The 14756-nt window shown below is 40.2% G+C and overlaps 1 protein-coding gene across 1 annotated transcript; it reads right to left on the reverse strand.

Moving 5' to 3' along the window:
• Positions 1 to 744: 744 nt before the first annotated feature.
• LOC129189737 (ubiquitin-conjugating enzyme E2 D2) lies at positions 745 to 13789 on the reverse strand. The gene is made up of 7 exons (XM_054791732.1): positions 13520 to 13789; positions 11417 to 11480; positions 7257 to 7288; positions 7035 to 7112; positions 4424 to 4529; positions 2670 to 2763; positions 745 to 1740 (listed from the first exon to the last, which is right to left on the reverse strand). The coding sequence occupies exons 1-7, from the start codon at positions 13541 to 13543 to the stop codon at positions 1695 to 1697; spliced, it is 444 nt and encodes a 147-aa protein (XP_054647707.1). The 5' UTR covers positions 13544 to 13789; the 3' UTR covers positions 745 to 1694.
• Positions 13790 to 14756: the final 967 nt, after the last annotated feature.

Consider the following 14756-nt stretch of genomic DNA (forward strand, 5'->3'; position numbering starts at 1 on the left):
ATACCATCTTTGGTAAGGTTATTCTCCAGAGAAATCGTTTGCCTATTCTTTCAGGATAACAACTCACTAAGCGAATGAGTCGCTTATAAAACACCAAACACAATATTTTTAGGACGTCTTTATTTGGAAACAGAAAGAGCAGAAAGTTGACGAATGAGCTCGATGGTATTCCGTGAGGCAACGCAAGGCGGCGCCAGATAAACATGTAAAGGGTGTTTGCAAACACTTAACAGTCAGGAGCGCTCATTTAACAGTGTAAGTGTATTGCATCATGCGAAAGGTGTGTCTAATGTATTGCAACAATCACTGTCAAATGACACTATTTTGTCAACCAAGTGTAGTGCAGTCTTTTTTTCTACTGTGCAGGCGTACTTAAATGTGGTCAGTGAGTTTATACAACCTACTCGTTTGCAAACACCAAATGTTGGCATCTCAGTAAAGGGATCGCACAATACAATACAATTATTGTATACCCTGCTATTAAATATCCCTCCCATGTCCTCCCAAAAAATGCGTTAGAATGAGTCAACACAGGAGTCACAGGTTTTTATTACACAGTTTAATCAACACACAAAGCTCAACGAGCCTCTCAGGTAATTCAATATACAGAGGTTTTGTGCAAGAAGAGTGTGTTCTCCTCGCACTCAGAGCCCAAGCCAGTCCCAGAGCCATATAAGATGTTAGCCTCTAATTTAACAAAAAAGCATATAACGAAAAGAAAAAAGTAACAACCTAAAGAGTTATGGGTGGGAAGGGTGGGGTAAAAACATAGGTTGAACTAAGAAAAAATGAATTGCTTAAATACCTGGTCTGGAACCTCCACTTTGTCAAGAAACAAAAATGGAGGTAGTTGTGGGGGTGGACACGGGGTTGCACTTGTTCTTTGTGTGTGTGTGTGTGTGTGTGTGTGTGTGTGTGTGTGTGTGTGTGTGTGTGTGTCTGTGTACAAATGGGTCGACTTGGGGAGGTGTGAGGAGCAGGAAATGTGGAGATAAATTCAAGTCATTTCATAGTATCCAACAGAAGACCACTAATGGCCTGCGACGATTCATTAAGTTTTCACTGTATAAATGAAACAGAGTGCCCTCTGACTCGCTGACAGTCTGCTTTCTCGACAGATGGAAATCAAAAAGGAAAAACACAACAAGAAAGGTGTGTAAAAATCCCTCCAAGTTATTGTGCCCCTCCCCCGAAAAAGGAAAATAAAGAAAACGGTCCCCTCAGAAGTTTAGATGCTCAAAGGAATGCTTTAAGTGATGGACATCTGGGGTGAGTGTGGATGGGGACGTAAGAGTGGGCTGGGGGAGGCAGCGACAGCCAAACCTGCTTGTAGACAAAATAAAACAGAATAAAGGAATGAAGAACCGAGTGGAGGGGGGGCACAATAAAGACGACTGCACATTGGCTGTTAGTACATGGGAGGGTGTGCAGGTGAGGAAGGGAGGGGGTGAAACAAGACAGATGAAAACAAAGGGACGACACGTATGGTAGGGGCGGGGTGTCGAGAGACTTTTACAGGTACTCTGGTGAGGGGGAGGCGTGGCTCAATGAAAGCACTCCAATGGAAACCAACAAGATCTTGTTTGAAACTTTTTCATTTGTTTGAATGTGTTTTTTTTGTTTGTTTTCTCTTTACATCTCAAGCTCCCCAAACTTTTGCCGTAGAGCTGGTTGGCAATGATCCCGCTCCAACACTACATTGCATACTTTTGTGTCCATTCCCGGGCTATTTTGTTGTACCTGGAAACAGACAAAGGAGAGAAATCTTTCATTTTTGTTGTTTCAGCAAGAGGACGAATAGATGCTTACACAATAATATACATGTAAAGCAATACTATGGTATAGTCATTTAGAACCCACAAGGCATGCAGGGAAGCCCAGGCACACTTCCCCTGCCGGAAGTTACCCAGCATGCCTTGCAGGTTATAAATAAAGTATAAAATTGTATGTTTTGAATGTATATTAGTGTGTAAGGACGTCTATCTGAAGCTCTGTGTTTATTCATTTACATTGATTACGGTTAATTGTGACACGTCTATTAGATCAGGGGTCACCAACGTTTTTCCTTGCGAGAGCTACTTTTACAAAATGAAAGTGGCCAAGAGCTACTCATTTTTGTAACATTTATTTTCAGAGCTTATTTTAAACCCAAACAAAGCGAATATGCTTGTTTTACCAGAATATTAACAAAATGCTGGTGTCCACAACTCACATTTTGTATTACAGAATGCATTTCTTTCTACTGTTCTTTCATTATTAACTGAAAACCTGAATGAAAAGCAGGCTTGCGGGCACCTCATGTGGTCGTGGGGGGCTACCTGGTGCCCGCGGGCACCACGTTGGTGACCCCTGTATTAGAGTGAGGCCACGTTTGGAGTAAATACGGTAAGTGCTGGTACAGTCTCTTCTGTGTTCGGTCATTATTCTCCCTGGTTGAAGCAGAAGCAACATCGGCCAGCTGGCTGCCACTTCATAAGGGTTCACACCCTTCTGTATGTTGTGGCCAAAGTCAGCACATTAGTTTAGACTTGCTCTTTCACTGCAGCAAAGCAAAAAAAAAAGAGTCTGCTTCTTGGCAACCAGTCAGAGCATACTGGAAGGTGATGCAGCACCTCTACACAAAAATAAAATCCCGCACACCAACAATGTGAATGAATGAGAAGACATACTTTTCCCTGTCCGTCTTGTAGATACGGGCGATCTCCGGTACTAAGGGGTCATCCGGGTTTGGGTCACACAGCAGAGAGCAGATGGACAGGAGAACTGGGAAGGACACGACAGTAGTTAAAGCAGCATCCAGAATAGCATGTTTGGTAGAGAGGCGGCGAATGACAAGTGGCAATAATTGACCTTAACTATAAAAACATTAAGTTATCATATATGTATATAAAAAAATATAAATAACTTTACATGTCTGGCAATTAACATAATTACATGATACTCTTATCAGAGTAGGAAATATACCATAAGCAAGGAATGTGTGTGAATAAGCTTGCATGTTGTTACTACTAAATAGTTTTTAATGCACATCTGTATTGTGTTACCTGTACAAAGTGTGTATTTGTGTTCCACACTTAAGCAAAACCAGAAGCAATACAGAAAACAGGGAATGTGCAAAAAATGTGCAACGTTTTACAGTACTTCAAGTGCATACATTCTGTACAATTCCAGCAGAAATGGACAATTGATACACAATTGTCAATTATACATATTGCACAAGAGTCATGTACTGTATTAACGAGCAAAATGAAGTTACGTACACAATGTTACTTGCACAATATCACCTTCATGCACTTGTTGCAGGGGCTGACAGGTAGAGCGTAACTATACCTGTTTTTTGCCTCATTTCGGTGCCAATTATTATTAAACGAATAGTAACAGTTACTAATTTAGCGGTACCGAAACAAGGAACCGATATCGACCTAGTTTTTCGGTCTGGTTACAGTGTTCCCTGGTTTGCCACGTGGGATAGGGTCCCAAAATAGTCCGAAATAAGGGAAATCCGCAAAGTAGCCAACTTCATTTTTTTTTTTTTTTTTTTTTTTTTTTACAATGACTACATATGTTTTAAGGCTGTAAACCCCCTCACCATACACTTTTCTCAGACAGGCATTCACATTCTATCAGATTTCTCTCTTGTTTAAACACTCTTAAAGAAGTTCAAACCTTTGTTTGAATTTTAATGATTAACCACACAAGAAATTATTAAGTCATTCGTACGTATTTTTCTCCTGTGACCGTGCCTTTTCGTTCTGGCGCCGTTCCGCTGTACTGTAGGATTTTTGTATCCTTTTTAAAACATTTCTGCAGTCCTCCTTCCAAACCGTTGATTAATTTACAAGCTAGCAAACAAGCAAGCTAGTGATGACACAGGAGACACACAGGGCGGCACAGGGGAGATTGATTGACAATGGTCTACAGCCAATCAGGATGCAGAAAACAAGGGGCGGTGCAGACAGACAAACGAGGGAAAAGACACTCCACTTCCAACAATGCAACTGTTCTTAAAGAGCCAAACTCGGCCTAAAACAGCATTCATACGCTGTAATGTATTTTTTTTTAAAGCACAAAAAAAAATTCTGCGAAACGGCAAATCTGCGAAAGGTGAACCGCAATAGAGCCATTATGGTACAGAGTATCAATACACATCCCTTGCAAGGATATAAATAATTTGCATGGCCCAAAAAAATCTTGGTAAGGATCTACTCTTTGCAAACAAAAAAATGATGGTGGATTGTAAGAGATAGCTGGTGTGTGTTCTTCTTCTGGGAGTGTAATAATAAAAGGCACACAACCAAAACCTATGTCTTGGCAGTCAAAGTACAAAAAATCCAGCACTCCAACTTTCCTTGGCTTCATAATTTCTAAAACAGTGAACCTCGTAGTGTAATTATGACAGCACAGGTCAGAGAAAACAGCCTACCTTTGGAGATGGTGAGAGCTGGAGACCACTGTGATCGCAGGATGTCAAGACAAATGCTGCCATTGCTGTTGATATTTGGATGGTAGATTCTTGTGGTAAATGCAACCTGAAGAAGACAAACCAAGGAGGTCAACATCGAAGATTAACAGGAAACATCGCTTTCAGCAATGAAAAGGTAAATCTCTGGAACCTGTCATTTTCAGTGTACAGGTGGTAACGTTCCGTGTTATGACATTGCATGATTACAAAAGCACGCCCATGGTCCGTAAACACAAGACCCGCTTGAGAACTAGTACAGCACACGCCGACGAACAAATACACGCCACACAAGAATGCAGTGTGTGTAGGCCTGTCATGATAATCAATAAATCACAGGATAAAGTGGATAATTTTGCCGGCCTCGATAAATTGACATGTGCATGCATTCGTTTTCCTCCTCTCTCTCTCTACCAAACAGGCTACATGACAAGAAGTTTCACTCTGTGCATCTGTCTCGACACCAGGGTGCGTTGGTTCTATAGTTCTATAGGAATGAAAGGAGTGAGTGAACCCTCCTGTGTCAGTCACTCTGTCTCTTTGTCTCAGTGATGAGAGGCGGGGCTCACACACAGCAGCAGCACTCTTAGGGCCCTATGACTTCCGTGTTAACAGAATTGCATCGAGAATAGCAAAATTGGCCAATAAGAACGGAAAGTGGCATGAACGAAATGATGTCATCATGAGAAATGTGGGGGTAAGTATTTCCTGCTCAATCGTGGCAGAAAGTCTTCACATACACTAACCCGCCCCCTCCCGAACTAAATATGTGAAAACGGTGACGAAAACACCTGGAAACTCCTCTCTTAGCTTAGTTAGCTTAGTTTAGCAGAGCATGCTAGTGTGTCTGTGTGTGCGCACGTGCGACTTAGGCTGCATGAGTGTTTACACTGATGAGTTAACAGCGCAAGTGCAGTCTATATCAATATGAACAATATGTTTGTTTTTGATATCACGCTTCAAAGAAATATCGATATTTGAAAAATATCGATATATCCCCTACATTTTGCGACATCCAAAACCTGTACTTTGACCAAACTCTGACAAAATGTTACACCCCAGTAAACGTAAACATCAAATTCCACACACAATGGTGCTATAAGTGAATCAGTGTTTCAAATTCAGAAATAGTGATTTTTATTAAGTGCAATTTTTGCTAAAAGAGATCGAGTACATTTTATGTTTATTGGGTTTTTTCCTGTCTTTCTTGTTTAATTAAAAAGCTCTTGACATGCCAATTGCAATGTTAAATACTCCTGCGAAATAAAAGTTGCTTTTGATACAGTGTACTTGCATTATTATCGTTTCATTAATGAAAACATGGTCTCAAGATAATGTTGACAATAATATCGTTTATCGGCAACAATTTGTGGGACAATTATCGTCCGGCAAAATTTGTTATTGTGACAGGCCTAAAGTGTGTGCTTCGTGCTGGGCGGGTGAGTACAGTGTGTTCCTGCTCAGCTATACTGAGGAAGAATAACATCCCTCATTAGAAGGGATGTCCAATATTGGCTTTTTGTCCGATATGCCAAAATTGTACAACTCTCAATTTCCGATAGCAACCGATACAGATGTGTAACATCACAAATCGCCTGTCATGGAATTAAAACATTGTGGTGGCCCACAATATAGTTTTAGACATTTCTCTTGGGGATTACTGAAGTATCTACGTACCGTATTTCCTTTTACAGGTATTGCTAAAGAATTATTGCTTGTTGTTGAGTCAAGAGTAAACTGGTGCCACCTATCTCGACTCGTTGTGAATCGCATCTCCACATTTGGTGACCCTCGACGTGGATAAAAAAATTTCGACTGACAACAGAGAAAACAAGACCGTGTCGGTGCCGCTACAAGCTAATGAGTTAGCTCATGTCTGTGCTATCTGTGGCACACCCATGGCCGTGGTTTCAACATATCCAGCCCAGTTCCGACTGCGAAGAACAGCACAGGACGTGATCAAGTATTTCCACGTATTGGTGCCAATGGAAGCCTCGATGACAAGTACGGGAGCCCATAGGCCCCAGCAGTTTTTTTATTATCCGTTTTCACTATAGGGAAAAACCTGATACCAATATTAAATTGTTATGCCAGTATCGGTCATACATCCCTACTTATTAGTTAACTTTGTAGACTTCACTATGTCTCTCATGCAGCAGTGCACCAAAGAAAAGGAAAGCAGCATCATGGAAGTAAAAATGAATATCATAAAAAAGCACACAGAGAGGAGACACGGCCACCAATTTTGGCTTCTTTTTTAGTCCGAACCATCATGAAGGATAAAGATCATTTCATGGATTCCGTGCACTGTTACAAGCAGATCTGGGAGGAGAAGAGGGGACTAACCTGGGACAATATTTTAAGTAGGTAGACAACCACTGGGATAAGAGTAAGGATTTGTTCTTATTACTGCTTCATTTAATTTTTGTGTTTAATCTCTCTGAACTTTTACTGTACTTTATATGCCCTTCATGTGTTCTGCGTACAATCTGAGTGACATAGGAGTTCATTTAAGTGTAAGTTCCGACTTACATTGCAGTCAAAGAACCGACCACCTGCACTGTGTTGTGCTTACCTTTGGTGGTTTGAAGGGGTAGTCTGTGGGGAAGTGGATGGTCAAGAAGAAAACCCCGCCTTGGTAAGGACTGTCATTCTAATGGACAGAGACAAAAACATTTAGCATAACACATTCACAAAGGAGCTGCGTGTACAACAACAACAACAACAACAAAAAACAGACTACGTACATGAGTGGCCCTGAAATGTAACCTGAATGTTTTGTACAAACAATACTTACAGGCCCCATTATTGTGGCTTGCCAGTGAAAACCTGAAACACATCAGAGTTGATCAGGAAGGCTCAGGAGTGCAGGGAAAAACACAGGCAAAGCAACTATTTGACTTTACACAAACAAATTAACAATTGTTTGTTATTTCAACATGGCAACAAAAGGCTACCAGAGAGCAAATCATTTGGCCATACAGGTAAAAAACGTATGTTGTTAGATTATCCAGGTGTACAAACACAGCATGAGGTTATGTAGCTCTGTTTAACAGAGAAATAAAATAATTAAATGGAATGCATTTAAGGATTGAGAAAGCCAAGTCAAAAAAAAAAATGCAAACATATTCCAGAATTTTGATCCCTAAAATAAGTTGCATACATTTTAATCATGTTTAAGGAACATAATTACAACCCTGTGGCATTTGTGTTGAAGCTGATTTCAACGTGCTGATTATGCGTGGATTCATTGATATGCTGTTGTGGTGCTCAGCTTTGGCTCAACCTCACCAAAAGGCTGTCACTCTGTGAACTATTGCCGCTTTCCCACTGCACGTTTCCAATGGCTCAGTTCCTAGCCGATCTACGTGTATGCCCTCGTGTAGATTGGCTTCGTATTAAAAAAAAAATAGAGCAGCAAGCACATTGAATACTTTAGTCATAACAAGAGTTGCTAACAAAAAATAAACGGAGAACGAGAGTCTCCTGTATTTACTTCCCAGCATGTGGCTGTTGGTCACACACTGGAGATAACATTTACTGTATTCGAGAGGAGATGGAGGGCAGCAAGGAAAGCGACCACTGCAGCCACCGTAGTTGTGTGTCAAAAATATGCATATCTTGTTTTGGGTTTTTTTGTAATTCGCCAGTAGTCCCGGAAAGTAACCCCAACAAAAAGCAAGTATCTACTGTACTTGGTATAGTTCCTGCTTTGGACAATGGAAAAAACATCAATAGAAAGTACAGATGTTAAATGCAACATGTGTACCATGCAGAGCAAAAGGGGCAATATCTCATACAGTCATCCCTCGTTTATGGCGGTTAACTGGTTCCAGACCAGTGATAAGTACATTTCCACAAAGTAGGATTGAATGTTAAAAAAGAAAAGTTGGGGCATAAAAAACCTGTTTACAACCTTCTAAATATATTTTTTTTACCATTATTAGAGCCCGGTAGACATGAAATAACACCCTTATAGTCACCTTTACACTCAATAGTCAAGCATGTAGCAAGGGAGGCCTGTATTCTGTGAAGGGCTGCATGTTCAACTCTGGCTAGGGACAAGGGACGTGTGTACCATTGCAAGGTGGTACATTAATGGGACAATCTACTATTTCATGTAATAAATGAAGCTTCTGGAGTCACTGCATGTATTACTGGCTGTCTGTATGCACAGGTTTGTTGATAATCTCAAGTGTTGATATATAATCGGCACCTTTACGTCTATATTTGTTATGGGGAGTTCACTGGAAACTTGCCAGCTGTACTGTAGATGTACACTGCAGGTTTAATTGTTAAGCACAAATGCTCCAACAATGATAGGTTGCATCTAATTCTACTGAATGAGACATAGTCTTACATGCCTCAACTGTGCACACATGTACACACTCCAGAGTAAGAGCGATAATTTTTAGCATTCTGATGTAAACTGTGATGTTTGTAAAATCTTCCAAGTTGAGATCTCTTTTCAAAATGCTTTATTACTTGGCTCCAAAAATGCTGTTGTTATGTGAACAAACAAAACAACATGTTTTCAGTGTCTTATTCAATATAGCCTTGTGTGTGCATGTGATCATTCGGGAGTTTCAAAGTGTGAGGCGCACCTCACTGGGGGGGCAGCTGAGCACCTCAGGGGAGGCAGAGCAACTAGTGTGCAAAAAAATAATAATCAAAGCAAAAACATATTTCCTGTACAGTGTCCCCTCGCTCTATCGCGGTTCACCTTTCACAGATTTGCAGAATTTTTTTTGTTCTGCTTCCTTTTTTTTTTTTTTTTTTTGAACGCCGTTACAGGCCGAGCCTGGCCCTTTAAGAAGAACTGCATTGTGGGAAGTTCAATGTCTCTCTTGCCTCTCACGTCTGTCTGCACCGCCCATTGTTTTCTGCGTCCTGATTGATTGACAATGGTCTACAGCCTCTCCTTCATGCCGCCCGCCGTGTTCCCAGTGTCATTGCTAGCTTGCTTGCTAGCATGTAAATGAATCTTCGGTTCGAAGGAGAAGGATTGCAACAGGAGTGGAATACGTGAGAGTGACTTGATAAGTTCTTGTGTCCTACCTGTAAGTCAATCATTAAATTTTTTTGAGTGTTTAAACAAAAGAGAAATGTGAGAAAATGTCATTGCCTGTGTGAGAAAAGTGTACTAAGTGTATGGCAAGGGGTTTACAGCCTTAAAACATATACAATAATTGTAAAAAAGGAAGTTGGCTACTTCGTGAATTTCACTTATTGCGGGCTATTTTGGGAACCTATCCCCTGCGATAAACAAGGGAACACTGTACTCCAGCAGCACACAAACTACGACTAGGGTGTGAACCTCGAGGTTACTGAAGACGATAATACAAAGAAGCTGCTTGGAAGATGCTTGATGTTCTCAGAGGGGGTGATTATGGTTCCACACTTTGAAAAACCCTGCCTTAAATGGATCATTGTGCATGCTAAGCAGCTGTTAGATTACATCGTCTAATTTGCATAATTGGCCATTGACAACACGCATGCAATTGTAATGGAGGCTGTAGGAGAAAGGAATAAGGTTGTGGGAGAGACAAGAAAAGTAAGTAAAAGTAATCATGTACAAAATCATGTGTAAAAAGTGTGTAATCATTCATTCAGTGAATGGATAAAAAAAGTGCATAAAGCAAAATAAATGTTTAGAAACAAACTTCCTGGCTGTTTTTGTTGTGTTTTTTTTAAATGTCACAAACAAGACTGAACCGCCTGTGAGTGTTTTGACGTGGGGGGGAGCCCATGGCAGCACCGCTGATCGCTAAGTCATTCAATACCAAAGACGTATTTGTACGTTTTTATAAACCCGAACACCCAAACCCAAAGACGTATTTATATATCTTTTAAATTTTTTTGCCCGAGGCAAAAAGGGGTGGTGATGCAACTGCACATTAATATATGTCATTGCAGTTTTAAGCCATAAAAACAGCCACAAGGTGGCAGAAGTGCATTTGATAAGAGCTCGGCATGGATCATTTGCATGTATTAACATACTCGACAGCAAGGAGCAAGTGGAAGAGCAAGGTGGAGTGTAGCGTGCAGGAGGTTACATATTGTAGGGAAATTTTAAAGCATGCACACACGCATACTTCCAAATGTGAAAACTGCAAATAGTTCATGGTGTTATATTTGTAAATAAATTGTTATTTGGATGTAAAACAACCCTTATTTGTGTTGTTTATGTTATGGTACAATTGTTGAGATATTTGAGCTGTCACAAGAGCAAAAACAATGATGTCAAAGTGAAAGTTATGCTTGAAATGTATCTTTTCACAAAGTTTTTCTCCCTTTTCTTGTTGGAAACTGATACTTTCCTGAAACTTACCTATGTTCTACTGCTGATTACTAAAGAACGGAAAAAGGCAGAAACAAACTTTTTTTCTAATGCTAGACAAGAGTCTAATCTTTCTTTTGGTAGGTTCCATGTTTATATAGCCATTGAACACAATAACCTGTGTGCCTTGAAAAATCTGTCAAAATTGTCTAAAATGTCCGGTACTGAAGGAGTTGTCTTTTGAAAAATGGCTGGGATTTAATAAGTTAAGAGCGATACGTGTTTTCATGTCAGTGTCTCAAAAAGTTTTCGATAAGACAAGAAAAAGTCACTAGATTCTTCTTTTCTTTCTTTTTCCAGAGGGATCTGAGTACTTCCTTAATATAGCAACACTACACTGGTCCCTCCTGCTACGTCTTCTTATTCTTCGGCAGACCAAGTGCATATGAAGTGTGTTAAACATGAGGTGATTTATTATGCACACCGTCACCTACTGTACTGAGCTGCAACGACAACCTACATTCACTGGCAATCCCATTATATAGTCTCATAATGTGTTTATGGGCAAGGATGAACAGGTAATGCCAAATCTATTTGTGGCAATCTTAGTTTATTTGTGGCAGGCCGCCACAAATGAACGTATGTCTGGGCAACACTGCTGGTGATGCTAAACTTACTGTCATCTCCTACTGGTCCAGCAGAACATTGGGCTGGAGGATCCCGTGCAAAGTCATTCAATTCCTGAAACAACAACAAACATATTATTGAATAATAAATAACAGCACCAAAACACTTTGTGACAAGACAGTGTCATACAAAAACAATATGATCGCGGACTAGAGGCATAATAGCGCTGGCACGGTTCTGAAAAACAAAAAAATAAAAATGTGAATCACGATTTTCTTGCTCAGAATGGAGATTGAGATTCTCTGACATTATTTTTCTGTCACGCACATACAAACCATGTTCAGGGCTTATGCTTGAAACAAATCATATTTTTCATTTTAATTATTATTATTATTATCAGACTCCGTATTGTCTGCTTTAAAAAAACGGCCAATGGCCTTTCTGCCGTTCTTCATGGGAAATCCCGGAAGGCCAGTTGATGGGGGAATGTCTTAATAGAAATTAATAGAAGTCATCAAGTAAAAAAAAAAAAAAAAAAAAAAAGATGCTTGCTCACACCACAATACATGCATGCACATTATAGCGAAAGGAAAAGGCCGTCATGCTAACAGTGCAGCGAGTCCTTGTGTAAAATGACAGTGTTTTTGATGCATTTTCATTAATATCTCAAAAAATCAGATATTTTTATTTTAGTGGTAATTGAGATTTTTGTGAGCAGCCCTAGCGCATAAGATGGATTCAACTAAATCATCACTTGAACACTTGCAATGTATAACCCATAATATGTCTTAAATATGATCTGTCAAATTTCAATTGATGCACTGTGCATACCCTGCAAAGGCATTTCCCAATATTACCCTGGCGTCATGAAATGACCCCCATTATGTAATACGCCTAGTCCAGTTGTGGCCGTGACAAAACAAGGCAAATTGGAGAAAATTGTCAACAAAATTGGTAATATTACAGCCAAGACTCTTGGTTGTCACTAGCCGGTGCAGCTCTGCAAACGATAGCGTCATGTTCGCTGTCTCAGCTCCTATGGCAACATACTGTAAGGCGGCAAGCGAGGAAATTATAAAACTGGTCAAAACGTAGAAGGGGCGAACAAACACCAGATAAACAACAATATGCTTGCACAAGCTAAGAAATTGTATGATGTCTTCCTGAGGCTGCTGTCACAAACACGACATCAGGCGAACGACGCGCGGGGCCCGCTACCATTTCATAGCTTTTCACACTTTCTTGCTATGGTGTCGCTGTCAAACGGTGCAAAACACAAGCATTTAACAGCGTTTCAACACAATATTATCGTTAATGTCTGTTTAGGTCGTGAACTGTCAATGCAGAGCATGAAAGCAGCAGACGTATAAACTAGTTTAGCCTACATCCGTCCTTGCATATATGGGCTGTCATAATACTAACATCATCGCATCTGTTCATATTGGTGTTAAATATTGTTACATGACTTTTACTATAGTTTTATTGCTAGTAAAAAGGCCCAAACTGGCGATTTAGACCATAAGAAAGCAAGCACAATAGTCGTTCTATTTCAGCTAGCTTTAGCGTAGCCGCTAACAACTAGAACTGTACAACAGTCAAGAGTAGAGCAACGAACATGAACAATATTAGAAAATAATGTAGCTAAATTCACACATGTGGATGTTTATATCCAAACATCACATATGACGACGGACAGAATTAGAGTGTACCACAATGTTTCACCTTCGCGTTAATGTACTAGCTTAGCTTATCGCGTTAGCCAGCCACCCGGACATATTGAAATGAAGCAATAAACAAACACGCTTAATGGAGAAGGAATATTTGTAGATATCATGACCACTTTAAACATTTGAGTGTTTGATGGCTAAACGTGCTAAAAGATAGACAAATTAAAGGTACTGAGCCATGGTAAACGGTGACTTTTGTGTCGACCGAGGTGGCCCCATTTGAGGCACAGAAAAGCGGCGCACTGCTTCAACTATCGTCGCTAGGTGTCCACACAACGTTAGCTACAATGTACAGGCTCGTCTGCCAATACCATTATAATGTTGAGACTGCAGTAAAGCCCAACCGCAACCGACTGACGCACAACCCCGGGACAAAATCTCCAGCAAAACTACGAAATCCAAGGGCCTCGCCGCTCACTTCCTTACCTTGTGGATTCTTTTCAGAGCCATTGTTGTGCTAGCGCTGCTGTCAGTGGAAACCTGCGATTAAAATGGCGAGTGATCTCAGTTGCTTGATAATACAGCGACGTAATTATCATAGAACACGACTAGAGTACACACAAATAACTGATCGCTACTACAAGGAGCCACCTATAAAATTTCGAGTCGAAACTAAAAGATAGAAGGGGTAGAACCGCGGTCCTTCCTCTGACTGCAGCGGCTACCAAATCACAGCGGGCCTGTGCTCACACAACAGTGACAGTGACAGCACATCCGGTTGCACCATTTCACAATTACATATCAGCAAACGCACAAAACATGTGGCTTAGTAAACGATACAAATGATAAAGTACATATATTTGTAAAGCATGAATAACTATGAATTGCATTTAATATAATAATAATGAGTAAACTGATAAATTATCTTCCCTCTGGATGTTTAGTTATGCAAAAAACGTTCTTATTAACAGTCCAACAGTAATTTCATTTGCAGAAAACTTCAAACAAACCTTATAACGTCTGGTCGCAAACTACACGAATTTAAAAAAAGTTTGGTTATTCACCTTCCATAATGTGCGCTTAAGTCTTATACAAGTTGATTTGTTTTATTTTGAAGGCCAATCTCTGACGCCGGAAACCGTATGTAACCGCTCTGGGGCCCACGGCCGACATGCGCATAAAAGTGCCATGTGAGCATCATTTTGGCTCCTGGCAGCAGTAGCACTCACTGTCGATAGACAGCTACAGATGTCAGACAGAGCCAAAATGTCATCTAGCACGAACACCGTATGAGGTAAAATGCAGGGAAGCTATGTCTAAAGGCTTGACTTGACATTATTTAAGCCATATAGGAGGTAAAGACGGAAGTAAACGTGTCTGTGCGCGTAGGTAGACCCTTTTTAGAAGTGCTCAAACGCAAGCTTGTATGTAGTGTGCTAGCGAGCATTAGCATGTAAGACCAATCCTTCAACCTGAGTACGGTATCCTTTGATGGTCTAAAAGCATTTGGAAAACCATCAATGTAAAAGTTGACCTTATGAAAGATTGGGTTAGCATTCATACTAATTTAAAGTCTGATTATTTTTTAAGTTAACTTTTATTAATAATAATGTGATTTATATGTAATTTGGACAGGTTTGGAGAGATGAAAATGTTGAATATGTTGAATATATTTGCATGAATTAAAAAAACTTCAATTCAAACCCTAGGTTCATCCTTGTGC

This window comes from Dunckerocampus dactyliophorus, chromosome 11, assembly GCF_027744805.1.
Source record: "Dunckerocampus dactyliophorus isolate RoL2022-P2 chromosome 11, RoL_Ddac_1.1, whole genome shotgun sequence".
In the NCBI taxonomy this organism is placed as follows: domain Eukaryota; kingdom Metazoa; phylum Chordata; class Actinopteri; order Syngnathiformes; family Syngnathidae; genus Dunckerocampus; species Dunckerocampus dactyliophorus.